Raw genomic sequence first — 27,836 nt, 5'->3', positions numbered from 1 at the left:
AGCAACAGGCATAGTGACACTCCCTCCTACAGCATCCAGCTCTTATTCCTGGAAGAATGTACTCAGTCCAGAAGTGTTCGAATTTTGGGGTGTCCAAGGTCCAATACTTATACCCTTTCTGCTTTTGAAGTAGGCAAACCTTAAAGGAAAGTCTTGTAGTGCACAAGATCCTGCCTTTCCCAGACCTGCCTGCAGACACACCACAGGAGGGTGGGGACAGCTTTGTGTGAGGACAAGCACAGCCCTATTTGGGTTTTCAGGGACAACTCCTCCCACCACTCTAGCTTAGTAAGGCCCTTCAGCCTGGTGATGGCCCATGAGGATATGCAAGGCACAACTCATCTCCATTTATACGACTATCTAGAGTGAATGCACAAGGGCCCAACATTCAGCCAACCCAGACATGTGTTCTACAGACAGGCAGAGGCACAGATTGGTTGAGCAAGAAAAGACACACTTTCTAAAAGTGGCATTTTCAAACACACAATTCAACAAGCATTTGCAATGCAATAGGTCTCGCATTACTAACAGTTTGAGTTATTGGTGTTGCATAATTATTTGCAAAGCCAATAGCTCAAACTTTCAGTAATGCAAGACTTATTGCATTCCAAATGCTGTACCTTTGGTATAACCGCGGCACCCGCACTTTACTTTTAATGTTATAAGTAAAGCACGGGTGCCGCGATTATACCAAAAGTAAAGAAATAGATGTTTTTTCTATTCCTTTACTTTTGGTATAATCGCGGCACCCGTGCTTTACTTATAACATTAAAAGTAAAGCGCGTGTGCCGCGATTATACCAAAAGTAAAGAAATAGAAAAAAAATCTATTTCTTTACCTTTGGTATAATCGCGGCACCCGCGCTTTACTTTTAATGTTATAAGTAATGCGCGGGTGCCGCGATTATACCATAAGTAACGAAATAGATGTTTTTTTCTATTCCTTTACTTTTGGTATAATCGCGGCACCCGCGCTTTACTTATAACATTAAAAGTAAAGTGCGGTGCTTGGACGCCGATGGTGATGGTCGCCTGAGAGCTCGGCTCCGGGACTGAGCCCGTGATTATCCTGTAAATCGGCGGCTGCGGGGCACCCCAGCCCCCGCATTTTGCTGACCGGCCCGACGGAGACCTGCCGGGGCCTCTGGCGCGATCGGCACGAGCGGTGACCCGGCGAAAATCGCAGTTTGGGGAGCTGCGGAGTGCGACCCAACATGGCGCCCGAACTTCTTTGTCCCCTTGGCCGGATCCATTAGACTGGAGGGACATCGCTGGCGGTGGCGCATCCCCTGCTCTGCTGTCTCCCAGTGGGGGATGGAGCTGGACATCGGTCAGAGCGGTCTCTTTTAACGGGGATTGCACTTGGATGGGCGGATGCCCACACCATAGCGGATCCCACACGGGGACGTCTGGAGGTCCCGACGGTGGCCCCACTCCCTACACCGCACTTGGCTACCTTCTCCTGGCCGACCCACTTCCATGGGAGGCGCAACTCTTTGGGGCCGCGAATCGTCCGGTAGAGTTGGTGACACTCACTCCGGGACTCTATCGGCCGTGCGGGCCTGCCCGACCTGGCGACGATTGTCTCCGCCTCCTCCTCGGTGCCCCCGGACGACGTGTTGGTGGCACGAGCCAAGGTTGAGACGGTCCGACGGGCCCTGGAGATGGGGATCTCCGGCACTCGACCCGAGGCCCAGTACCCGAGGGAGTCATAGCCGGCGCCTGCACTCGGGGACGCCCGCTCCGGGACCCGCGCGGAGAGCGGCCGGCGACATGGGGAAACCTAGAGGCGCCAAAGGGGCTACCCCAGCTGTCTCGGACTCGGAGACCCAGGACAAGGAGGAACGTGGGGGCCCGGAGGGTTCTGGCGGTGCACCACTGCAGCAGCAATTTGACCGCGTCTTAGAGGCAATAGCGACCACGCGCTCGGCCCTCCAGCAGGACATTGCTCAAGTAGCGACGAGCCTAGGTCTCCTTAGAGCGGACCACGGCAAACTTTCAGACCGGGTCAAGGAAGTGGAGAGCTCGGTGAAAACCTTGGAGCCGGCACAGCGAACCTTGGCTGCGGCTATGAAGGATGCTTTATCCCGGATTACGGTTCTGGAGCAGAGAGCGGAGGATGCGGAAGGCCGTAACAGGAGGAACAACATCCGTGTGGTGGGCCTGCCGGAAAAGATTGAGGATGGCGGTATGGTGGCATATCTGGAGGCCTGGCTCCGAGACACGGTGGCCCCGGAGGGTCTATCCTCCTTCTACACCCTGGAGCGTGCCCATAGAGTCCCGGCGAGGCCACCGCAGCAGGGACGTGCCCCGCGACCGGTGGTGGCGCGGTTATTGCACTTTAGAGACAGAGACCTCATCCTCAATGCCGCCAGACATAATGGGCCATTTAAAGTGGCGAACAGCCAGGTGAACATCTTCCCGGATTACACCTATGAAACTCAACGCAGACGGTTTTCCTTCCAGGCGGTTAAGCGCGAGCTCCGGAGCGAGGGCATCCAGTACTCGCTCTTCTATCCTGCGAGGCTCCGCATAATTGTCGATGACAAAACTCAGTTCTTTGATAACCCAGAGGATGTTTGTAACTGGCTTGAACTTTATAGAGCGGGGAAAGGTGGATCCGGCTCCTCACCTCCACAGACGGCGGAGCCGGAGCAGAGACGGCGATCCAGGAGGATTCGGGGTCGCCGTGGCCGCTCGGGAGGTCCCTCAACTGCAGAGACATCGACGGAGCGGAAGGGAGTACTAGAGGTGCTATCGGCGCTGTCTGGTTCACGGGACGATGCCATTGCGGAGGAAGCGGTCCCTGATGACGAGGGGGGTCCAACGGACTCCGAGGAATCCGTGCCTGACAGTGTCCATACGCCGGTGATCACACCGCAATCAGTGGAGGACCTTCTGGATGGACAGGGGTAACGGGGTGAGCTACTTCATTTTGGGTGGGGGCCCGGCGGGGGGGTGGCGGGTGTCGATAAGAGATGCTGACTCCCGGGGACGGGAGGGTGGGGTGCCCTGGATTTGCCCCGAGGGGGTTTCTCTGTGACACTGTTTTGGGCTTGCTATAGTCCTGGTGGCCTGAGCGTCGAGGGCCCACTGCCTCCGCCCGGCCCGCACCTGGCCCTTAAGGCCTTCCTACGGTGGCGACCGCAGGATTAACAGGGTATAGTGGGTTGTTGGAGGGTATAGTTTGGATGGGAACTAGATGGTGCTATTTGGGTCCTGTTCTGGGGAGGGTGGCTGGGGAGTTGGTTCATATTTGGGTTGTTAAGTTTTGGTTGGGGAAAATGGCCGCCATCAGTGCTGTGAGGATCGATGTCCTTCCCTTGTTGGGACCCAGATGGGGAGACTTTGCGAGAACAATATGGGACAATGGCTGATGTTGCTAATCTGAAATGTGTTACTTGGAACGTACGGGGGCTTCATGCTATGTCCAGGCGTCACAAGGTCCACGCTTACTTAGTGCGTAGGGGGATACAAATGGCGCTGCTGCAGGAGACTCATCTGAACAAGGCGGAAGGGGCGGCGTTACAGCGTAGGTGGAGGGGGCAGGTCTTTTGCACTTCGCACTCCGCATATGCCAGAGGGGCGCTGATCTGGGTTAGGGCTGGGGTTCCCTTCCAGGTCACGAACACAGTGATAGATCCAGAGGGGCGTTATGTGGCCATTTCGGGGACTTTGGGAGGGAGAGACCTGAACGTTTGCTGTGTGTACGCTCCTAATGTAGACCAGACTGCCTTCCTTTCCAGGTTATCGGGCTCGTTGGCCCATTGCCTCTCCGGGCCCCTCCTGCTCGGTGGAGATTTCAACTCAGTAGTGGATGTAGACACTGACCGCTCGCACCCACCCCTCCCCGATTCTCCGGTTCGGCGCTTGGCTAGGGATCGTAGGGACTGGCAGACTCACTGGGGTCTCACGGATATCTGGAGGGCGCAACACCCCACAACTAGGGACTACTCCTACTTCTCGAACCTCCATGAGTTGCACGTTCGACTGGACGGATTTCTTGGCTCGCCCGAACTGGTGTCAGCAGCGGTCCGGTCTGAATATTTGACCAGGACCATTTCTGACCATAACCCCCTCCTGCTGGACCTTCGTTGGTTTCCCGGGGTGCCTGCGGTGCCCACCTGGAAATTACGGCCCGAGACCCTTGAGGACAGTGTTTTCAGGGCGGACCTAGGTGATACGATCTCAGAGTACTTTGCGTCCAATGGTGGCACCGCGAGCTCGAGAGCGTTAGAGTGGGACGCTTTTAAGGTGGTGGTGAGGGGGTACTGCATTTCTGAACAGGTCGGCGTGAGGCGAATTATCCTCGCCGACTTAGAGGCAGCGGATCGAAAACTCCGCGAGCTGGAATTACGCCGCCCCGGGCGCCCCGAATTACAGGCACGCACGGCGGAGGCGAAGGAGGCGGTGGCGGCGGAGGTCGAACGGCTCCGTTGTTTTGACTATAAGGCCTATACGGTTCGGTCCATTGCAGAGGGGGATAGGTCGAGCGCGCTGTTGGCATGGCTGGCCAACCCGACGCGGCAGTCCTCACTGACGACGTCCATGCGCAGGGCAGACGGAACCCAGGTGTACACCCAGCCTGCGATTCTGAGCTGCTACCGGCAATATTAAGAGCGCTTGTACCGCAGTCGCTCTGTCCGAGACCCTGACCTGCTCGATAATTATTTGCGGCCTCTAGAGATCCGAACAATGGAGCAGGACGTGGCGAAAGCCTTGGGGTCCGACATAGAACTGGGAGAGATCCGTAGCGCCATTAAAAAGATGGCGAGAAATAAGACCCCGGGCCTGGACGGCCTTCCTGTGGAGTTCTATGCGGCTTATGCTGATCTCCTAGCTCCTAGGTTGTTGGTAGTATACAGGGAGGCAAAGAGGCTTGGGTGTCTCCCGGGCTCGATGTGCGAGGCATTGGTGGTCCCGCTCCTCAAGCCCGGAAGGGATTCATCCGATCCGGGGTCTTACCGTCCCTTATCGATGCTGATGGTGGATTATAAAATACTGAGCAGCATCTTGGCCTCGAGGCTGCTCGGACACATGAGCTCCTTGGTACATGAGGACCAGGCTGGCTTTATCCCCAGGCGTAACACGACCATGAACATTCGCAGGTTGTTCCGCTTGCTAGGGGACCCGCTTGTGGACGCCCCGTGCCCGGTTGTCCTATCAGTGGATTTAGAGAAGGCTTTTGATAGCCTGGAATGGGACTACCTTTGTACTGTGCTACGGAGGTTCGGCCTCGGGGAGGGCTTCATCAGGTGGACCAGGGTTCTGTACGCCTCGGCGTCAGCCAGGGTTCGGGCGGGACCGCTGATTTCCTCACAATATCCGGTGGAACGAGGCACGAGGCAGGGGTGTTCGTTGTCCCCACTGCTCTTTGCGCTGGCGGTGGAACCTCTTGTGCTGCATCTCCGGTCGGGAGCCCATTACACGGGCCTGTGGACTCCTTCGGGCCCGCACTACATTTCACTGTATGCAGACGACCTGTTGCTCTTCCTAGAAGACCCGCTCGCTGCCCTGCATGGGGCTGCGACGGCGCTCACGGAGTTTGGGGAGGTCTCGGGCCTCCGAGTGAATTGGACTAAGACCTGTCTTTTCCCGGTCCGCAGGGGCACCCCTACCCCTGCTCTAGGTAGGGAGATTAGATGGGAACCCGACTGCTTTAAGTATCTAGGGGTGTATGTCTACCATGAACCTTCTGACCTCCTGGATGGGAACATTACCCGGGGCATTCGAGCACTTCGAGGCAGTATGAGCTTTTGGGCCACGCTACCGCTCTCGGTGGCAGGGCGGATCGCTTTGCTTAAAATGGTGGCGCTTCCCCGGTTGTTGTATTATTTCCGGACACTACCGCTCTGGGTCCCACCGGCCACGTTTCGCCAATTACGATCAATGATAGTCGGATTCCTCTGGGGCTCGGGCCGCCGGCGGGTGGCCCTCAAGACCCTGCTGAGGCCGAAGGAGGAGGGTGGGCTTGCGGTGCCGGACTTCGAAAAGTATTATTTAGCGGCGCAGCTCCAGGCCTTCACCCAGGAGATCGCCCGGGAGTTCCGGGGCCCAGAAGACAGGAGGGGAACGGGCATGGCCAGGCATGTTCTCTCCTTCATAGCGATGAGACAACGGTTGGCCTTGCAGGACTTGTCACTGGAGGAGCGGACCGTTCGCCTGTGCTGGAACCGAGCTCACGCCCGGGGCCACCTGAGGACACCGTATGCGCCCGAAATACCTCTGGGGATGCTAACGGCTTTGCCCCATGGGGGCGATTGGTCACGGTTGGCGACCTGGGAGGACGCCGGTCTACAGCTAGTCGGTGATCTATACGAGGACGGGACGCTCTTGCCCTTCCAGGAGCTCATTGATCGCTTCGGGATTCCCTGCGGCGACTTTTTGCTGCACTCTGCCCTTGTTCGAGCGATCCAGGCGCACTGCAGATGCGGGCAGGAGGAACCTCCCTTATCCCCGGTAGGCCAATACGTGATGATGTCGGCGGGCACGGTAAAGGCGGTCACTTGCCTTTACGGCAGGCTGATCAATGAGGGGCTGGCTCCCCTCACCACCCTGAGAAACCGTTGGGAGGAGGACATTGGCAAGGAGATCCCGGAGACGACCTGGTCCCAGCTGGTGCGGCGAGCCTGGAAGGGCACACGCCACGCCCGCTTTCAATTGGTCCACTACTACGTGCTCCATAGAGCATATTTGACCCCGGTGAAAATCAGGCGATATTTTGCTACAACTTCGGCGGAATGCCCCAGGTGCCCGGCCCAGGAGGCGGACCTTCTCCACATGCTGTGGGCCTGCCCGGGATTGACATCCTATTGGGTAGAAGTGGGGAAGACCCTGGAGGAGACGACGGGGAGATCCTTATCGTTTGACGCGGCGGTGGGTCTCCTGCACTGGTTCCCTCATACCCCCAAGAATAAAATATCTAGCAAGTTCATTGATTTGGGGTTGCTCCTTGCTAAACGGGAGGTGACCAGGAACTGGAAGGCACGAGCTGGTCCGACGGGAGGCCGGTGGCACAGCGAACTTTTGAAGTGGGCGGCGGGGGAGAGCACGCTAAGATACCAGCTAGCTTGGAGGCAGCGTAATGAGAAGGCACAGGAGGCAGCGCTGGAATGGGAGATGTTAGTGCAGGCCCTTAGGGATTATTGCGCCCCCAGCGACTCTGAACGTGAGGAAGCGGCTCGCCCCGAGTCCCGATAGACGATTGCACTTTTCAGCTTTGTTGCTCTCCCCATGGGTCCTTTAGTAGATCCTGTTGCGGCTGTTGCCGTGCGCTGATGGCGGGGGTGGGTGGGTTTTCCTGGGTTTGTAGCGTTTTAAGGGTGGGGTGTTCTTTTTGGGTTTATAGGCTTGTTTGGAAAAGCAGATGACGGACAGTGGGTCATCCAGGCCAGCTTCGACATCCTTCTGAGCCCCCATTGAATTCCGCCGCCCGACCCTAGGGTTGTGGGCTAAATGGCTGTGTAAGCGACTCACGGTGGGGGGACGGAGGGTTGTGTCTCATTGATCTGGCTTGATATATAATGCTGGCCGATTATGTAACGATTTACTGATTCCTGCAATAAAAATAATTTAAAAAAAAAAAAAAAAAGTAAAGTGCGGGTGCCGCGCTTATACCAAAAGTTAAGAAAAACATGTGGCGCGCGCGTCACGCCCGTGTCTGGGCACGATCATAGCTCCTCCCACGGCCTATTGATGTCTATTACGCGCTTGGTGCGCGTAATAGACACCAATAGGCCATGGGAGGAGCTATGCGCGTGCCTCGGGCCAATTGCGTGCAGTCTTTTAGAATAAGACGCACGCCAAGGCCAGTGGGGGAGCTGAAAAGGGAACGCACACGCACGAGCGCATGCGATTCCTAGGTCAGCTTGATTTCCCCGTTTTTCACCTACTAAAGGTCTTGCGACCTGCGGAAGCACTGCTGCGCAGTGCAGCGCAGGTCGCGAGACCTAAAAACCAACATCACCAAAAAGTGTGTTTTTAAAGTGTGGGTTAAGAGACCCCAAACTTCAAATCTCTATCTGCTCCCAATGGGAGATTACACTTAAAATATATTTCAATGTTATCCCCATGTGGGAGAGATAGTCCTTGCAATAGTGAAAAAATTAATTGCAGTATTTCACTATTGGGACATGTAAAACACACCAGTGCATGTTCTACCTTTTAAATACACTTCACCCTGCCCATGGGGCTGGCTTAGGCCTACCCTAGGGGTTATTTACATGTGGTAAAAGGGGAGTTATGGGCCTGGCAAGTGGGTGCACTTGCCAGGTCGAAATGGCAGTTTAAACAAACTGCACACATAGACACTGCAGTGGCAGGTCTTAGGCACGTTTGCAGGACTACTCATGTGGATGGCACAAACAGTGCTGCAGGCCAACTAGTAGCATTTGATTTACAGGCCCTGGGCACACCTGGTGCACTTTACTAGAAACTTACATAAGCAAAAAGACGGGGGACATCACACCAAAAGATGGCAGATCTAACAAACACTCTTATGGTGAAACCACCCCACCAAGCCCTAATAGTGCCCTTGTCGAGACCACTGGGGATTTCATTAAACAAAACTGAGTGTTACACTTATTTCCGTAAGGGAGGTAGGAGGAGCCTTTTTATTATGCAAAACTGTGTTCTAAACACAACTCTTGATTAAGACCAAGTCTCAAAGAAGTATATTGATGTAGAGAGATGCATGCAGGACTAGTGCAATGATTTTTAGCACTCCAGGCAAAATGGCATCTTGATGTTGGAACGCTCTTTGCTGTTTTTTCCCTACCTTTGGCAAAGCTAATAGGGATTGCTTTCATCATGTGATAACATCTGTATGTGCAATGCATATAAGAGCATCTGTGAATGCCTGTGTTCACCTGCATCAGAACATGAAATTAATGCCAGATATATTGGCTTTGCCAATGCTTGTTCGATTTGATGAAGAAGGAGCTTTATCCATCCATCGGTTATCAGAAACTTTCGAATTTAATTGTGAGTGCTTGCATTCCATAGTCTGGAAACATTGCTCACCTCTACTGCTTTGACGCCCTTTCTGCTGGTCACTGCCTTTACTGCTGAGAATACCAGAAGCCGCCACGAAGGCCAGCTATGTCATCCCAGCCAAGGTGATAATACTGCTGACCAAGCAATGCCCCCGAAATCCCAAAAGTCACCGATCCACCCCAGCTTTTGGCGAAGGTTTGTATTAGACAACAATTGAATGTTGTGGGCCAAAGAATAAAATCACCTCCGTGCGTGGTGGGGATAATTGTACCAGCACTACTATCCCAGATGCTGCCTTCATACTGGCGAACAGGGCTCGCGACCAGGGCAGTCTGGTAATCATTCACAAACTGACCCTTGGTGCAGATAAAGTCTTTCAACTGGTGAATCCACAGTTAGATCATGTTGATTTGGAGTGAAAGGTCGGATTCTGGAGATTAGAGGAGCTGATGAGGGGTGTTAGAAGGTTGTACACTCTTCAGGCATGTGCTGGGTTTTAATATTCCCTAGGGTTTGCTGCTCCTTCGTGTTCAATGAGACTATGACGTGTCCCCAAGCAAACCATCAAAGAGCACCTATTAACGTCCGGCTGAAGCCATGGTCAAGTAAGTGAAAGTAAGCTGGTGAGTTAGATGGAACGTAGATTCCACAAAGACCGGGGTTTGGATGATCTGCTTTTATCAGGCGGCCATCTTGTTGCAGATTTTCATGCTTTATACTGAGATGTGACTAACCCGTTACTGTCTTTAACATACAGGGCACTGGCCAGTGATGAAATGCCATTATAATAAAACCTCCCCATTTAATTTTACCTACCCCCCTGGTTGTTATGCAATGACCTTACATCTCACAAAATGGATTCTATTTAGGTCAACCGTTGGATTGGGTGCTTTGAATTTAAATCGTATTTATAGTCCTAAGTATGTGGTAGGAAGCAGCATCATTGGTTGGATGGAACTCGGTGTGCAGAAGTACATGGGCACAGTGCATTGTCCAAAAAAATATTGTGACATTGTCATTCATGTTTCGGTGCTATGTTTGGTGTTGCACTCTGACTAGAATTGCATAGCACCCCTGGACAGCGAGGACATTGAGACCCGATAAAAAAGCAGCCCGTTGACCAATGAGGAAGCCACTAGCCTCCCCAAGGGAGATTTCCTGCAATCTCTGCATGTTTTGCCCTCTCAGTCGAGTAAAAAACACCCGCTCCTCAAATAAGGAATGTCCCCATCACTGCGACAAATATGAAAATGCTGTGTAAACATGAACTTGCATTACGTCTCTAGAATGTGTGCAGTGTGGGGCGCATTCCTGAGTTTAGGGGGCAGTGGAGCCATGGTGGTAGGATTGTTTTAATTGAGTTTTGGGCATATACCCCTGAAATGATGATGGCCACTTAAAGGATCTGTTAATAATTCAGTAATTCCACGAAGAGATAGAAGTGTCTCCCACATGATGCATACCTCTCTCTAGGGCATCTATTCATAGTCTGCAGTACAAATGTAACAAAGTCTGTAGGCCTTCTCGTTTTTTAAGCCCAGTGGTTGAAGTGGGCGGGATCGGCATCGCACGGCGTGCCCAAACTTTTTTAATTTAATAAAATCCATTCCCCTACTTTTTTATGTTACAAATGCGCCCCAGGACGGCAGAAATAGCCAAGGCCTACAGATAAGGCTTGGCATTCGTGGCTGTTCGGGGAGAGCAGGTGGGCAGAGAAGAATTGGGAACTAAAAAGTGGGGGGGAGCAAGCCGACACGAGACCACCTTCTGTGTGTGAAAAAGGCCGCTTTATTGAAACAGGTGCATATTACAAATTTCAACCCTTGGCAACTGCCTTCCAAAACTAAGAACCTCACTATACAAGAATTTCCTGCCCCCTTGTTCCTTCCCTCCCCTACGATCCCCACATCAGATCCCCCCACCCCACGAAATACTACATAACATTCCATAACCATACTCTTACCCACTCCTACAAAATGTAGCATTTTCAAATCCTAAACTCCCGTGAGCCTAATCCCTACCTGCCTTTGTGCTACTGTAACTAACCAACCTCTAATCTAAACTTATCCTACCTGGTTACCCTTTCCCTGCTCCTGCTCACAAACTACCAACATATAACAAAAAACTACAGCCAATCCCGGCCAACTGTCAACCACCCCGCCACCCAGAAAAAGGCGGGAGTGTAGGCGGAGAAGCCGCCTCCCCCTTTTTCTACCCCCCCACAACACAACAACAACTCCCTTCTCAACGCCTATAAACACCCAGTAACCTGGCCAATACCTCTCTCAATTCCAATAGGTACAAATCCATCCCCAGCCGGGATAAATGGACCCCGTTGTCCCTGAAAAATTCCGCCGTGTCATACCTGATATCTTTATGGGCAATCCTGCAAATCCCCGTCTGCCGACAAAATCTCACCATTTCCGTGTTCAACTTACGCCTGGCCTTATCCACCGCACCCGGGTTAACGGCCCCACTCCAAACCCTGCGAGGAACAAACTCTGTCCAGACAATAGAACAACCAGCCCACCAAGCTTTAACCAAAGCCAAGTCCTTCTTCATGCAACGCATGAGTGCTAAACCCGTCTCCCTAACCATATCGTTTTCGCCTAAGTGAAGTACCAACACATCTGGGCACCTACCAGCCACCAAAATCCCGTTAAGAACCTGTAATAGCTCATTCCACCGCATACCACCCCAGCCACGTCAACCCACAGAAAAAAGATCTTTATTGAACCCCAAACTTTCCCCAAAATAGCTTGAGCAGGCCTGGAATTGCACCCGTTTCACAAAGGAATGGCCGACAATCCAAATGGACATCTCCCTGGCGAGGGGACCCATCACCGAACCTGCAACGAGAAACATGAATGAACAACAGGAAAAAGTAAGAACAAATGCGCTATAGCCCCCCCTGTACGCTGCGCACATAACGTTGATAACAGTCCGAAGACCATCTGCCCAACTTCATAATGTCTCCTCGCTCCCAGCCTCTAGAGTGAGATTCTGACGCCGCGCCAATATGAAATGAATGCGTCCCAAATTCCTTTCCGTCAATCCCCAGCCTGCCCAAAGCCTTCCGCAGTACGGCTGTACAGCGCTCCCAGCCACCAGGTCACCAAACCTAAAATGGTGGCTGGGGAGGCGCGAAAATCACCTATATACCCCTTGGGCTATAATTCCAAATATTGGGCTACAATTGGGCTAGTCCCAATGTAGCCCAAATTATACAAAATGGCAGCTCGCCGGCCACTCCCCCCCCCCCCCTTCCCAATCTGCCCGGGGGGCAGACCTCGCCGTGCTCGGCTGCCCCCCAAGACCCCAATGGCACTCTGTCTTTTCCTTCTTGAAGACAATGACAGTGTCGCTGGCTGCTGCCCCCTCTCTCTGTCTTTCTCGTATTCCCTCTCTTTCTATATCGATCCTCCTCACTTGCTGAAAACCGTGACTTCAAGAAACAGCTCGTACCCTCTCTTTCCCCTCTTTTCCTTCATTCGTTCCCTGTGAAAGGAATCCAAAAAAGAAAGAAACACTTTTGCTGGAAATGTATTTTTTTCTGACATTTTTCTATTCCAAATTGCTGCCTCAGGGCGAAGAGGAAAACAAGTTTCAAAATACGAAAAATAAATAAATACCTAAAGCAAGACATGTGGCTGCAAAGTGGCCATATAAGTTGTATTCAAATCCAAACAACATAGCGCCACTTTACAGAGTTTGCCAGTGAAGCACTACTTTCGTTTTCTCAACTTTGTTTGAACAACATTGTTTTCCCTGGGTGGGAAGTGCTCAATTTCTGGAGGTACTGGAATACCTGGTTAATGTGTGGAGTGGAAAACCTTTATTGTAATCCTTATCAGCTGTTTTCCTTATTTTAGTTTATAAAATGTGTACAGATGCTCGATGTACACAGGGATGTGCTCTTTTTAAGCTATACTGGGTACGTTTGGTAAAGATATTATCAATGGACAATGATACGGTTCCCTTCTGTGGCCTGTAGTCATGTCCTTAACTTTTCTGGCTAAAACAATCATTGATTTCTGAATAATGAGTGTAAAAGCGTTATGGTAACCACGTTGTTCCTACTTACATTTCACATGCCTTAAATAATCTTGCATTCCCTATGAGTGTTAGCTTTTTCCAGGATGTTATTACTTTTTTGTCAGGCAGCATATTACTTTGGCTAGTGCATAATTTGAAATGAGTCGCATCCAAATGTTTATAACGAGACACAATTGGGTTGTAGCTGAAGGCAGTGCGATTTTCTCTCAGTGGGGCAGTATGGTGTTAAGTGGTGAGAGGATGTGGCACTACGGCCGGAGTTGCTAAATTTCAAACTGGGGAACCAGGTTCAGCCTTCATGAGTAATCCACCAGACCACTCTCCTGAGGGAGCACATTTAATGCTAGACCTTAGAAGACCTGAGTCTTAGCACCAGCAGGTGAACCCTAGCAGTGGCAAATGTGGGTTAACCTTGAAGGCCTGTCCACCACAATCCATACTGAAGTTCACCTCCAGTCTTGCAGGCAGGCCTATGAAGCAGCACACCCTAGAGCAGCTTTGACTCTGTCACTGAGGTCACAGGACCCTTGAGGCTAATCCGCCTCACCCATTGGTACCTCCATTGTCCTTGTTTCTCTCTGCTTCATGCACAAGCACTTTTAACATGTGCTGTCTGCTTTGGGGGCACTGGAATTATGCAGCAGTGGAGGACAAAATTATGTTTCATTGTTTCATTGTTGACTAAATTATGCAGCAATAAAAAGGCTGCAGTGCAATGCAGTACATTTTCTGATTCTTAATTATTTTGACATTTTTACACATACTAACAGTCTCTGCAAATATGTTGCCTCATTAGTACCAGTGTAACATACAAATGCAGCAGTGAGAAAGGTGACCAGTCAACCAAAGGACAATCCACAATTTCCAGCAACACAAGTCACACTTTTTAGTAACTTTTGATCCATTTGAGTTACAAACAATTTTTTGGTAAAAATCGTCAGCTTATGTGGCAGCTGAACCAGGAAGCACTGCCAGGCTCTTGTCACCAATCACAGCACTGCAATGCAGCGTAGTCATTGGTAAGGACCCAGGCTCCCCTGACCAATCACAACTCAGCAATGCAGATTTGAGCGCCCTGAGCATGTTTGTCATGCATTCGGTAATGCAGCCTGTATGGAGAACATGCAAAGTGCGCATGACGGTTTGGCCAGCCGGGGATGGTCGGTCAAAGCATGATTGTGCACTTAGGAGTGGGCAAACCACTCCTCTCCTCCCCTGCTCTGAGAGCAGAGCAGCCACGCCCGCCGCCTGCCAAGCAGATGTAAACAATAAAATGATAATAATGTTGCATCAGTATCATTTTATTGTTCCTTAGTTACACTACTTAAAAGCAGTGGGGCGATGCTGCTCCGCCTCAGCGGAGGAGCAACCACTGGTAATTTGCAAATAAAAAAAATGAAAAATAAGTGCAGGGTCCAAAGTTTTCCTTAGAATCCTACTGCTGGCGCCGAGCAATGCTGGTGTTTCTAAATACTAAGGCTGCCTATTCATAATCTCCCCTAATGCCTCTCTGTGCACCACCCTACACTTCCTGTCTCTTTAAAACACTCTCACAGGTTCTCTCTCTTCCCTGCTCTCTCCCTTTGTCACTGTTATTTTCCATTTCACAGTTCCTCCTTTTTTCTGCCTTTCTCTCTTTTGCTCTGCGTCAAATGACGACAATTAGTCCCAGTCCCCCAAAATGGGAGGCGGAGTCTAGCGCCTGCACAGGTGAAGAACTGGTAAGGAGCCTTCATACCCAGAATCTCCCTGTCGCTTCGCCACGTCCTGCGAATCCCCCCCCCCCCCCCCCCCATACACACCCCTCTTCCCTGCAGTCCACCTAAGCCTTTCCATTGTCTTCCAGTCCCCGCACTCTCCCCGCCGCTGATGATTCATCCGAGCCCTCATTAGGCAGCTGCCGCCCGAATTCTCACTGTAAAAATGATGTATGCGTTTCCTGGTTGTTAATACATTATTTGGTCATCCCTGCGACGCTTTCAAACACCGTCGACTCCGCATTATCCTACACTGGGAACCTTTAAAGGGCGTTTGGCTGTTTTGCTGAAATACCGATACATTATCCACGAGTTCTCCATTTTATATTTTCCTTATGAAATAGTTCTCCACTTCATTTGGTGGTGTCGGTGCCCCTTGATAGATAGGTGCAGTTAGTGACGTGTTATATAAAGTCAGTGATACTTTTCTACTCATTCAAGCACCCAGGCAGCATGCTCTTAAATGCGGTTGCACGAATGCAATGTGGAGAAAGAGCGATTCTCAATCGGGGCACAAGCACAACCATTGTTTTATCTATGGTTTTAGCTAAGAGCTTTTGATTGTGATTAAAAAAAGTATATATAAAATATGCTTACTATGGTTAACTCTTATCCAGCTCATTAAATTTGGCCCAGATTTTGCGTCGGGATTGCGCCACTTTTTGGCACAACCCTTACACCTAATCTCGTTTGTTAAATCTCATAATGTGCCTAAATGTACTAATTATATACCTGATAAACATTTGTAAGGTTTTAAAATTGGATGTCACTTCCTGTGGTGTCACGTGCAATGTCACGCGTTGTGACATCATAGGCTGTGATGGCACGTGTCATGATTGCACTTGCATACTGCCTAACCTGATTAGTCCCCCCCACTTCTTTTTTTAGGACTTGTGCTCTGGCTCATTTCTTTTATTGGTCTCACCTGTGATTCATTTTGCGAGTGCCCACCACAACATACAATGTGGCCAATCGGTCAGCCCACTTGAGCCATTGGTTTCTTTTTCTGTAAGTGACAGCATTCTGCTCAAACCAGGCGCGCAACACCCATTGGACTCAAAGGGCTTCAGCCCCCCCCCCCCACGTCGTGTGTGGCAACCCGGGCTGAGACACCTTCCCGGGCAAAAAAGCAGCCGCACCCGAGCACTTCACAGGTCTTTAAAAGACCATTTGCATGTTAATGAGGCCTCGCTGGTGTTTCACCCCTTCTAAGAGCCCCTGCAGCTCCACTCTGCCTATTACTTAAAGTTCAGCCCCCCCCCCCGAAATTTGGCTCTAGTTGCGCCTTTGGCTCAAACACAATTTCATCGCCCAACAAAAGTAGTCCCTTTAGTCCCATTAAATTGTGGACCATTGTGTGCTTGTAAAACTAAAAAAGTTAAAATAAATGTATTATCTGCTTATTTTAAAGATTGCAAGGGCTCGGCATCTCACAAGGCACTGCTATAAGGCCCTTTTTGGCGCTTGCGTCTGTCGTGTCCTGTGTTCACTGCTTGCAGCTGGCATGTTTTGAAACATGCTTTCATCTTACTCCAAAATGGCTGCCTTTGGGTGTGCATGTGGGTATATAAATTGGTGGCCATCTTTAAATAAAATTTCAACTAATTCCAAAATGGCTGCCCGTGCATGTGTAAGCTCAAGGGCAGGGATTTTAAATGTTTTTGTAACTCTTTATTACAAAAAAGAAATCACCTGTGCATCCTCCTAATTTGAATGACCAGTTATCACTGTTTTATCACTGTTACTTGCTGTTTTGCTTGGAGTGGGTTGCGTAAACTTTTGTTCCTAGGAATATCCGAATCTGTAGTTAGGTGTTTTACCAGAAGTTTTTGTGTTTTCTGTTTTTCTAGCGGTGTTTGGATGTCAATAGATCGGTAATGGTGTTCGGGCAGACAGCTGTATGTGTTGGGGATCTGCAGTGCTGTGTGCACAGTATTATTAAGCATCTTAGGATCTTCAGTGTGTTTGAGTTGTTTGTGGACGTAATAGTGAAGTCCAATAAGACCAGGGCCGGCTTTAGGGTGATGCAACCAATGCAGTAGCATCTGGCACTGACCTCCGGTAGGGGAGTGGGGGCTGTGTTTAGAAATAACTTCTTGTGTGTCCAGCAGTTTTCAGGAAACAATAAAAATGTCAAGATAACTCTAGTGATTAATGCTCCTGCAGAAGAGAGTTTGGAGTATTGTCTAGTGTCAGTTTTGACTGTTCATCAAGTAGGGCAGAGGGTTAATATGTCTGCTGCAAATTACATGTATCATTCAAACCACAGATCTGTATTTTATGTAGATAGCTCAGTGGGTTACTGCTTTTGGCACAGATATACTTCTGTTACTTGCAGTTCATTAGTTACAATCCTAATACAGCACACTGACCTATGAACTGTCATTAAAGAGCTGCATGCAAACTGCATAGTGTAGACTAGATTATGTTTTTTTTCCACCCAGTATTTCATTATGCTAATATTTTTAGGAAGTGTTTGGGTAGAATTGAATTCTTATTAGTAATGCCAAGTCCAACCACTGTGGTACATTTTAAATCCTGAGTTTAAGCTTCTTCAGACCAAACACTCTTAAAATGTAGTGCCTACTAATATGGATGACAGGTGATTCCTACACGTTATAGTCTTCTTTGTCTTATATAACATTTCCTATTAACTGATTTACACATGTATGATTTATTGTCTCTGTATAATGTGTATAATCTAAAGTGCTCTGACACTCTACACTGTTATGAGTAGTGCTATAAAAGAAATTAGATATATGTGAGCGAGAGGTTATTGGGGTGTGGCCTGACCACCAAATATGGTGGACGCTGAGTACAGGAGTTCCTCTGACCCCGCTCTTCCTCGCTTATCCTCCCGGAGATCAAGGCCAATTTCAACACTCCCAACCCAGTTGAACATCTGGAACCACCTAGCTCCCACTCGGGCCACTTGTTTGCTGAAGCAGGAAATGGCTCCAGGGCTGCTCGATGCTCTGTAGTGTAGCTGCGGTGCATGTACTTAGCGGCGCTCACTCCCTCAAGTGACCTCTGCAGGCATCGCTGCCCACCTCTGGGGCTTGGGGGGAACGCTGCTCCGGCCGAGAAGGCCTCCCCCTCTGGCACTGGGGTGATTACATGTTGGCCTTGGGCTCCCCATGGACCTGCACGCCTACAAAACGGTGGGTGGGCCGGCTAGCTTGGGCCAGATTGGCTCCCAACATAGGCTTCCTCCAGGTAGTGGGGCTTTGCCGGTGGTGCACCAGAAGGTCCATGCATTCTGCACAACCTGGTGAGACGACTCCAGTCCCCTCGTCCCCCTGTCCCTCCCCCAAATGAAGTTGTCAACCAGTTGGACAGGGCTTGCAGCCTTGCAGCTCGAGTAGGTTGCGCCCCGCACATCATCGAGGAAATCGAGACCCACACCCCGAATCTGCCCTCAGGCCTCCAGGGACACAGGTGAGACACTGGCAAATTAAGTAAAGCATTAGTTCCTGGCATTTTCAACTCTTATTGACACGCCCCCCTCCGCCTCTAAGGATCTAGCTCTTGTTTGGTCTTGGAGGGATCTTGTGGTGCTGGGACCTGATTTGGCACTGCGAGAGCCGTTGTGCAAGTTCGTTTACATGGATGAGGCGGGTCTTCTAGACAATTATACCAAGCTGACTTCATATTGACCCTGCCCCACCTCTGCCATAGGGCCCCGTTATTCATGGCATCATCCACTCACTACCACATAGGCAAGCAGGCGGGGCACGCAGGCCACTGAAAACCTTTACCCCTAATTGTCTGTCTGAAATGCTACAGGGCCCAGTCAGTGAGCAGCTCGCCGAGACGATCCACATTGACATCCACTTTGGACCACCCCAGCAAGCCAACTTCCCTCTCGGTGCAGAAAAGCTTGATCAGATACTGACTGAGATCGCAGACTCCCAAGAGGCTTTTGAAACCAAATTTGACTTTTTCACCAACGACATGGTGATCCACAGAGATAATCAACAAAACTTGCTGAGAAGGTCAATACTAATACACTGGGTATCGAAGAACTTTGTCCAGGTACCTGGGATCTAGCCAAGCAGACACAGTCAATCCTGGAGCAGTTGCGAATCTCAGAAAATAAACTAGACGCAGAAGGAAAGTCTCCCGGGAACAACCTCCCCATAGCAGGACTGCCTGAGGACACAAAGGGAGATGATCCTGTTGTCTTCCTTGAAACCTGGATGAAACGAAACATCACCCCTAACACTCTCACCCCACATTTTGTGATCAAACAGGCCCATAGAGTTCAGAGAAGCACCTACACCCTGACGTCCCACCCAGGCCGATGGTCGTGAGATTCCTAAACTCATGAAACCGAGACGCCGTTCTGACAGCTGCCTGTGGAAAAAGTTCCATCATGTATGCAAATGCCAAGGCGATGTTCCTCCCAGACTACACTTTGGTGGTTCAATGCCAGAGGACATCATTTATCCAGGTCAAGAAAAAATGACGTGATATTGATCCTAAATATGCTCTGCTATTTCCTGCTAAACTGTGGGTCTTGTCTGGTCGGCACCAACATTTTTTTGACTAAACCAGAGGTGGCATGTGACTGGGTGGAAACTTGTGATTAGAAACCGCTTAGCCACTCCCCCTCCTAATCGTCCGCCCCTAAGGTAGACCAGGTCTCAGCCACTGTTCGCCGCTTGTGCCGCTGGCGACAATTATGAGATGCCCCCATGCCTGCACAGAGCCAGAGGGAGCAACGGGAGAGTGAGACAGTGGTGGCATCCTTGAAGGTCCCATCAGTGAGCGACCCCTCACCTGCTTTCCTCTGACTCTTATATCTCTCGCGATGACCAAATATCAGATGAACCTGGCTCAGACATAATAATCCCCACCAATATTTACAGCTCAATCCATGGATGAACTGGGGTGATTGTCTCCTTCTGTCTACTTTCTGTCGCCAACTCTAACTGAGAAACCCTTGGCTTCTGGCTTAGAGGGTCCAGCCACTGGTATCACCCATATATTTTGCCAGTCTTACTACGTGGTATGCTGGGAGTCCCCCTGGAACTAAGAACTGCAGGGTTATACTCATTATTGTAAGATTGTATTGATGGGCCTGGATTCGCATATACTAGTTCTTCAGCAGGGTTGGGCTCTCTTTCTGCAGGGTTGCACCCCTCTATCTGTTCCTTTGCGTATGCCTGAGGGACTGAAATGCTCTTGTTATGTCTGCCCATTATCATTTTCCTGTTTATGGTTTTTCTTTCTTTCTACTTTTATTGGACGGACATGTTGGCTCTCTTCTACAGATGCGAATTGCATCTTTCTAGTTTTATACCATTGTCTGTTCTCCCCCACCACACCATGCTTGCAACTCTACCCATTGGCACACACGGTCCACACATCTCTGCCCAGTAGCTCCCATCACAATTCTCCTGTACATCAGATACATATTGTTCACTAAAACCTATAATTTGAGTACATGGAATGTCAGTGGTATTAATTTGCTGCAAAAGCACTGCAAAGTGCATGCAGCATTGCTTAGATGGCAAGCACAGATCGTCTTCTTGCAGGAAACTCACTTAACAGCTGTCGAGGTCTCCAGACTGAAATCAGAATGGTGAAGTCAAGTATTTGGCACAATTTCTCTGCTTATGCCAAGGGGAGGTCATAGGGATAAGAGTGGGTATTCCTTTTAAAATAGATAAAGTGCAACCAGATGCAGGTGGCTGTTTCCTATTAGTGAAAGGCACCCTCGATGGACGGCACCTGAATCTGGGTGTCATATATGCTCCACACGTTGATCAACTGTCTGGACCAGACTGACAGCCCTTCTCGTTGACTGGCCAGGAGCCCCATGGAATATTGGGGGAGGGGGCGCTTTAACTGTGTTCTTGATGTGTACCTTTATAGATCAACAACCTCTTATTCCCCTGTTCATAATTTTTTCTCACGACTAGGCAAGTTTGTTTGTTCCATGTCTGTCTCTTCAGTCAAATGTACCTACTGTGCTTTACCAGTGCCAGACTCTGTCGGAGCCCAACTCCTTGGCCGCGAATGTGACCTGGGGTAGACTGCTTTCTCCTAACCCTGTGTGGAGGCTGGCAGTTTGGATGTTGGAACATATTGTCTTCCGACAGACACTGCTTCATCACATAGAAATCTTTTTTAGGGAGAATGCTGGGCCCTCTTCTTTACTGCAGTGGGAGGCCTTTTAAGTAGTGACAAGGGGCTTATGCAACAAAACAGCATTGGCATTCCGAAGGGTGATGTTGAGAGAGATAGTGAACAAAGAATCATCTCTATTCGATCATGAACTAGCTATATAGTCCTGGAAAGCCTTTGAGCGGCACAAGACACTCGTTTTAATAGATTGGAATTGCTCCGCTGTCATGATTTCTCAGCAGGGGAATATGCATCGCATGTGATACATTGCATACCATTACAACGCAAGTCGTTACAACGCCTTGCTGTAGGGGGCGCAGGATGTTGGAATAGTATAATTTACTATTCCAAGTCCAGCCTGTGTAACTGTAGGGAAGGTGTTGGATTTAAATCCAACACCTTCTGCCCCCTACAGCAAGTCGTTGTAACTACTCGCGTTGTAATGTAATGCGATGTATCGCATGCGATGTATCGGATGTCTCCCCAGCAGGGTGCACAATGAAGGGAAAAATTCAGCCGTCTACTGGTGCAAATGGATGCTTCTCAGCAGACAGGTTCTGCTCTGCTCACCATCACTCTCTTCTCTGGAGAGATAGTCAATACGCATTTGCCCATTAATGATGTTTTCCACATGTACTATAGGGACTTATACATGGCTCTGCCATCACAGAATCGATGTTCAGTCCTTTTGTGGCTTTTATCCGTTTCAGTCATTTACCCTTAGAAGCCCGACCAGCCTGCCCAGGATGCCCTCCTTACAGAGCAAGAGATTAAATCACTAATGAGGGATTTACCCCATGAGAAAGTCCCAGGACCAGACAGCCTACAGGCTGAATTTTATACCATATTCACTAATTCCTTAGCGCCCCAACTGGCAAAATTGTATAATACTGTTTTTACCACTGGCTCCTTGCCTCCGACCCTCACTGAATCCATAATCTCAACATTATTGAAACCACACAATGACCCAACAGACTTGGCAGCCTATCATCCATCATCTATTTTAAATACCAACTATAAAATCATGACTAAATTACTGGTCTGCAAGCTACTACAGGAATTACCAGGCATAATTATTGGGAACCAAGCAGGGTTTGTCCTGGGTTGTACCACCTCCCTCAATCTCCGTAGGCTATGGCGTATTAAGGATGAATCAGCTGCTTTGATCCCTAACGGTGCACATATTGCTCTCGACGTGGAGAACGCTTTTGATTCCCTGCAGTGGGACTATATGCACAAAGTGCTTCATTCGTTCGAGATAGGTCCTTATTTATGGTAATGGATACATATCCTCCACTCACTCGGTGAGGGTAAAAACCAAGCAATGCATCTCAGCCTTATGGTCAACTGGGAAGGGCACTCAACAGGTTGTCCGCTCTCACCCTTGTTGTTCACCTTGACCATGTAGCCGCTAGCAGCTTGCTTACAACTCCCAGGAATACAAACGGGGATACTGATCTGAGGCACGATTCGCGCAATATCATTATTTGAGGATGACTTACTCTTATATATACAAGATGCGCATTTACACTTGTTTTCTATTACTCAGGTATTATCTGAGTTTCCAATTATCTCTGGCCTTAAAGTAAACTGGGACGAATCCTGTATTGTTCATTTACAAAAGAGATGCGGGCTTCCCCTTCAAATGCACCTGGACCACAGATGATTAAAGCACAAACTGGTTACATATTGGTACAGACGATGGGTGTATTCCACACCCGGATTTCCTTTTGGTCTTCTCTCCCACTATCAGTGATGGGTCGCCTCTGCTTGGCGAAGAAGATAGTGCATCATCGCTTTCTGTACTAATTTATTAATCTCCCACTGCTTGTTCGAAGCTCCTTCTTTAGACAACTGGACTCATCTCATATAACGCTGATCTGGGGGCTGGAAGACACAGTGTAGCCTTAGCTACACTAAATCTTCCAGTGCCAGCAGATGGGCTAGCTCTTCCAGATTTTGAGTGCTATTACTTCGGTGCACAACTATAATGGCCAACTCTAGGGCTTACTGGGCACTCCCTGCATGAGTCAGGGTTTACAACTGATTAATTTAGGGAAGGCCTATTGCACTGCTCTTTGTTATCCAACACCCGGCCCGCACCCCACAAGGCTACCTCACACAGCTCTGGCTTGCCTGGCCTGGACCAAGAAATTAACTAATACGTCAGCAGCCTATGCCCATGCCATCCCTCTGTTGGGTCTTCCTACTAAAACAGCGCAGTTACAACCAAGACAATTGCGCCACTGGCAGAACGCGGGATTATCTACGGTGGGTTACCTTTTCTGTCAAAGGCAAAATTATGGCCTTCCCAGCCTTTATAGCAGACTATAGCCTCCCTCTTGTGCAATCTCTCACCTATGAAGGTATTTGTCGATCCTTCTATATACTTTATCATACTCGCCACACGCCTCCACCAACACATGAAGTGTATCAGACTCTTTACACTGCTGGCATGGGAGGTAAACTGATAAAATGATTCTACATGGCGTTTCTAGCTCAGGAGATAACACAAGCCCCTCTACGGACCTTTTGGGAAGCTGACCTGGCAAAGCAGTTTCATAACACTGACTGGAAAAATAAACAGGCATACCCTCTAATAGTATCCCGAGGGGCATGATTCAAATACATCCAATCTAATGTCCTGAATAGAATTTATCGCACACCAGTCCGCATCAACTAACTCTTCTCAGGGGCAGAAGCAAAATGTCCCTGTTGTTCACGCCCCAGCGCTAATTGCCTACATATGCTTTGGGCCTGTCCAGAACGCCTGACTTTTTTGTTTTGCATTTATTGGGGGGGGGGGGGTGTAACACCCAAAACACACCCTTCCCCCCCCCACCCGCCCCTCAAAGCTACGCCCTTGTTGCAGGTGTGTACTGGTGGAAAGAAAGTGGTATTGTATATCGGAGGTGTAAGTTTAGTGATATGCATCTGGGTCATTCGTGGATTTTGCAAGCTATTCGCAGTATTTTGTATTTAGTAATTTTTTGTCTGTAATGGAAGAATTGAATAAGTTTGAGTCTGGGAAAAATTTTCGACTGCGTTGTAAGTGATACTTAGTTGTGTGGGGTTCTAAGGCAGTACTATTAAAAATCTTAAAGTTTATTGTGGTATTCTGAAAATGTTCCTGACTCTCTATATGTAGGTTTTTTGGCAGTATTATTAAATATCTCTGGGCATGTAGTGGTGTTAGGGCAATGCTAGAGGATACCTCTTGGTCTGTATTGGTGCTTGGGTAGTGTCATTGGCTATCTCTGGGTCTGTATTTGTGATTGGTCACTCACTCTAAGTAGATTTCGTTGAATCTCTAATGGTTTTTGGGACATGTTATTGGATTTACCTAGTTCTATATTCGTGTATAGGCAGGACTATTTGATAGCTTTGAGTCTCTAGTGGTGTGTAAGCCACAGTAATTGATGTATGTAGGCCTCTAATTTTGAACAGTGTTACTGGATGCATCTTGAATTGTAGTTGTGTCTTGGCAGTGTTCTTGGCTTTATCTAGTTGTGTGTTCTTGTTTCGCTATGTGATTGGATGTCTCTGGGGCTGTAATAATTTTGGGCAGTGTTCGTGGATTATCTAGCCTCGTTCATATTTAGGCAATGTTACTGGATACTCCTAGGTCTGTAGCACGGTCTGGGTGGTGCTATCATATTACTCTAGTCCTACAGCCTTCTTTGTTTAGTGTTACACGATATCTCTGGATCTGTCATGGTGTTTGGCTTGTGTTATTGGATTTCTGCTGTTCTGTGTTTGTTCAGGCAGTGTTTCTGAATGCCTCTATGTCTGTAGTGGTGTTTTGGGACCTATATTCGCGTTCAGTGTTACTAATATCTCTGTGTTTGTTGGGGTGTTTGGGCAGTAACATTGTACTTACCTAGGGATGTATGTGTATCTGGGCTCTCTCCGGATATGCAATTGTGTATCGGCTGTGGCATTTGAATTCGCTAGGCATATATTTGTGCATGGGAAGTGTTTCTCAATATTAGTGAGTTTCTAATGGGGTTTGGACAGTGTTTTGAGACCTCTTGGTCTGGCTATGAAAGGGTAGTGTTATTGCATGTGTTTGGGTCCAAAGTCTGAGTTGAATTATTGATTTCTATTGGTGCTTAGTAACATTTAGGCTCCTGAAAGACATATCTGAGCCTGTACTTGTATTTTGGGCTGTATTATTGACTACCTACCTCGTGCTCTTTAGTGATGTGTGAGTGATTCATAATTATTTGAGTATGCAGTCAACTGGCCCATGGTTTGTGATACTGGAGTTCAAAATAAGGTGATGCGCTGACGTTTGGGCATTTCTTTAGTGGTATCATGAACTGATATTAGATGACTTTATGTGTTTAGAGGGGTGTGTTGGTAAAGTCCCTGGCTATCTCTGGGCCTACTGCAGTGTTTTGGCTGCCTTCGTGGAAATGTTTCGGCTTCTATTGTTTGTGCAGCATTACTTGATAACCTTGCATTGTGATGGTGTGTCTGGTGGGTTAGCAGTGTTATTGGTTGTGTGTGGCTGTAAAAAGAAGGGTCGTGTTTCGGAAACTGGTAGTTGGTAGTGCAGTTTGAGTCCTGTTACTGCATACTCCTACTCTGTAGAAGTGTTGATTGGTATTACTGTTTAGGTAGAAGTGTTTGGGTCGATATTGATACTTTCCTGCTCTGTACTGGTGCAGTTCATTGATTCTTCTACTGTTGTTGTCAAGGCAGTGTTTTAGGCAGCTTTGTAACTCTGATTGTGTTCGGGACGGATGTTTGCCTGTCTCATTGGTTCAGTAGTGGTATGTTGACTGCGTCTGGTGTGCCTTTTGGGTGCCTTTTAGTCCGTAATGGTCTGTGCTTGATGGACCTGGCTCTCTCGCTGAGTGAGGGCAAGGTTCCTGCAGGTTTTGGCTCTGCAGTGCGAGCTCTGCTGGCTGGCTTTCTGCGACTCGTTCTGGAGGCACTGTGCTTTGTAGTCATCGCTGCAGGGTCTGCAGTGCCAGCTCCGTTGCCTGGCGGTCTGTTGGCAAATGCTGGGAACAGTTCGTCTGCATCGTGGTGTCGCCGCCGCATACGCTCTCTGCCTCCCTCCCTGTCAGCAGTCAGTCTCTCGTGCCCTCTACCTCTCGCCATCCTTCCTTCTCTCCCTTTAAATCTTCCGTGCCCTCTTTGCATCCCTCCTCCTTTCTCCACCCCGCAGTGTGTCATATCTGAGCAGTTTGTCTCGAGGACGCCAGGGGATCGCCGCTCTCCCTGTGGTGGGTGGGACATCCTGACGCACGCACCTGCTAGAATAATGAAAGTGCTCGGACACAAGATAGAACTGTTGACAGGTAATTCTGTTTTTCTATTTCTTTATTGAGTGCCTGTCGTGGTGGGCGCTTTCTGGGAGACTGCCGAAGCCACCCTATGCCTCATAGGCTGGGAGGCTCCCCAGGGGGTCCACGTTGTGCCGTCGCGATTGGACGGATCGCGATGAGCGTCAGAGGGTACCCTAGACCCGTGGATGTGCCCTAGTGGGCAGCAGGGTGCCGTGCACCAGAATACATTCACCATGTCACCCTCTTGTCATTCTCAAGGTGTGTTGTGAAAAATGATTATAGTTGGGTGTCGTCTGTCTTTGTTCTCACTACATACGCCTGGGTTGTAAACTGTTGCTGTCCCATGCCTGGAATGTCGAGGCAGCCTGATTACAGTCACCGGCGTTGGTCAGTGACGCCATCAGTGAATGACTTGTGGCGTCGTCGGAAAGACTCTATCGACGCGACAGTTGTCAGTTTCACCTCCAGTGATATAGATAATAGCCGTTTATTACACAGACAGGGGAACTTACTCGCATGTGATGCCACAAAGTAATGGGATTATTACTCAAAGTAATTGATTCATTTGTGATGTATTCCCTGGGCAAAGTAGTAAAACTGGGCTGACGCCTATGTATGACTTCACAGTGGTATGAGTCTTTAATGTGTGAAATCAAAAATCTCAAATCTGTAGTAAAATGAGTGAGTGAAACGGGAAGCATTTTTTTGTGAGCCGTGGGCAAATTAGAGGCCAGTGATATCATTAGAAGTATTCCAAAATGTAATGTCGCGCCGGAGCGCAAAAAGTCCTTTCTGCTATGTCACCAATGACTGGACTCGTGATCACACAATGCCAGAAAGAGGGAAATTACCACAAGACGCCCAGTCAGGGCCGGCTTTAGCGCTGGTGGCGCCCTGTGCGACAATGTCTGTTGGCGCCCCCGCCCCACCCCCCAATGGCCTCCTCTGCACGGATTCCCTCACCACCCCCCTTTAACAGTGCCCTTCAAGTCTCCAGAACCACTGTCTCAGATATTCATTTAGTTTTATAGCACCACTCATACCAGTGTAAGGTGTCAGAGCACTTTACATCACATACATATTGCACAGAGACAACCATAGGTGTGTAAATCAGTGTATAGAAAATGTAACATCAGACAGGACTACAAGGTGTAGTGTAGGAGTAACATGTCATCAATACTGGTAGGCAATATAGTTTAAGAGACCTTATTCTGGAAAAGCACAAATTCAGAATTAAAAATGTAAGACCATTGTTAGGGGTTCTCTTTAATAACAAGAATTGTTTTCCACCCAAATGAACCTTTTTGGCAAGATTAGGATAATGAAAGACTGGTCAAAAAAATATAGCTCTAACATATACCGTGCAGTTTGCACACAGCTCTTTGAGGACAGTTAATAGCTCAATGTTCTATATTACGATTTTGATTTACAAACCATAAGTAACAAAAGGAGCTCTCTTATAGAAGTAGTAACCCACAGACCTATTTACATTACATGCACTTTGTTATCTGCATGGTACACGTTCTTAGAAGCAGGCATTTTAACCCTCTGCGCTATCTTTGGATAAGTCAAAACTTCCACTAGACAAACCTCCGGTC

The 27,836-nt window shown here is 48.9% G+C and overlaps 1 protein-coding gene across 5 annotated transcripts in view; it reads left to right on the top strand.

Annotated features, from left to right (window-relative positions):
- Nucleotides 1-27,836, top strand: part of NDRG4 (NDRG family member 4) — an 885,840-nt gene that overhangs the window by 114,055 nt on the left and 743,949 nt on the right. Inside the window, exon 1 of one of the 5 annotated variants that reach the window (XM_085637544.1) lies at nt 25,919-26,250. The exons of 3 other annotated variants lie outside the window; for them this stretch is intronic. In XM_085637544.1, coding sequence (XP_085493670.1) covers nt 26,214-26,250 — 37 coding nt within the window. In that variant the 5' untranslated portion in view covers nt 25,919-26,213. Of the gene's footprint in view, nt 1-25,918; nt 26,251-27,836 lie in introns of those variants that run through there. One more of the 5 variants, XM_085637550.1, reaches the window with a different exon arrangement.

This window comes from Triturus cristatus, chromosome 12 (assembly GCF_964204655.1).
Source record: "Triturus cristatus chromosome 12, aTriCri1.1, whole genome shotgun sequence".
NCBI classification, from domain to species: domain Eukaryota; kingdom Metazoa; phylum Chordata; class Amphibia; order Caudata; family Salamandridae; genus Triturus; species Triturus cristatus.
The sequence above is the reverse complement of the archived record's forward strand: the minus strand, read 5'-3'. Positions and strand labels throughout refer to the sequence as shown.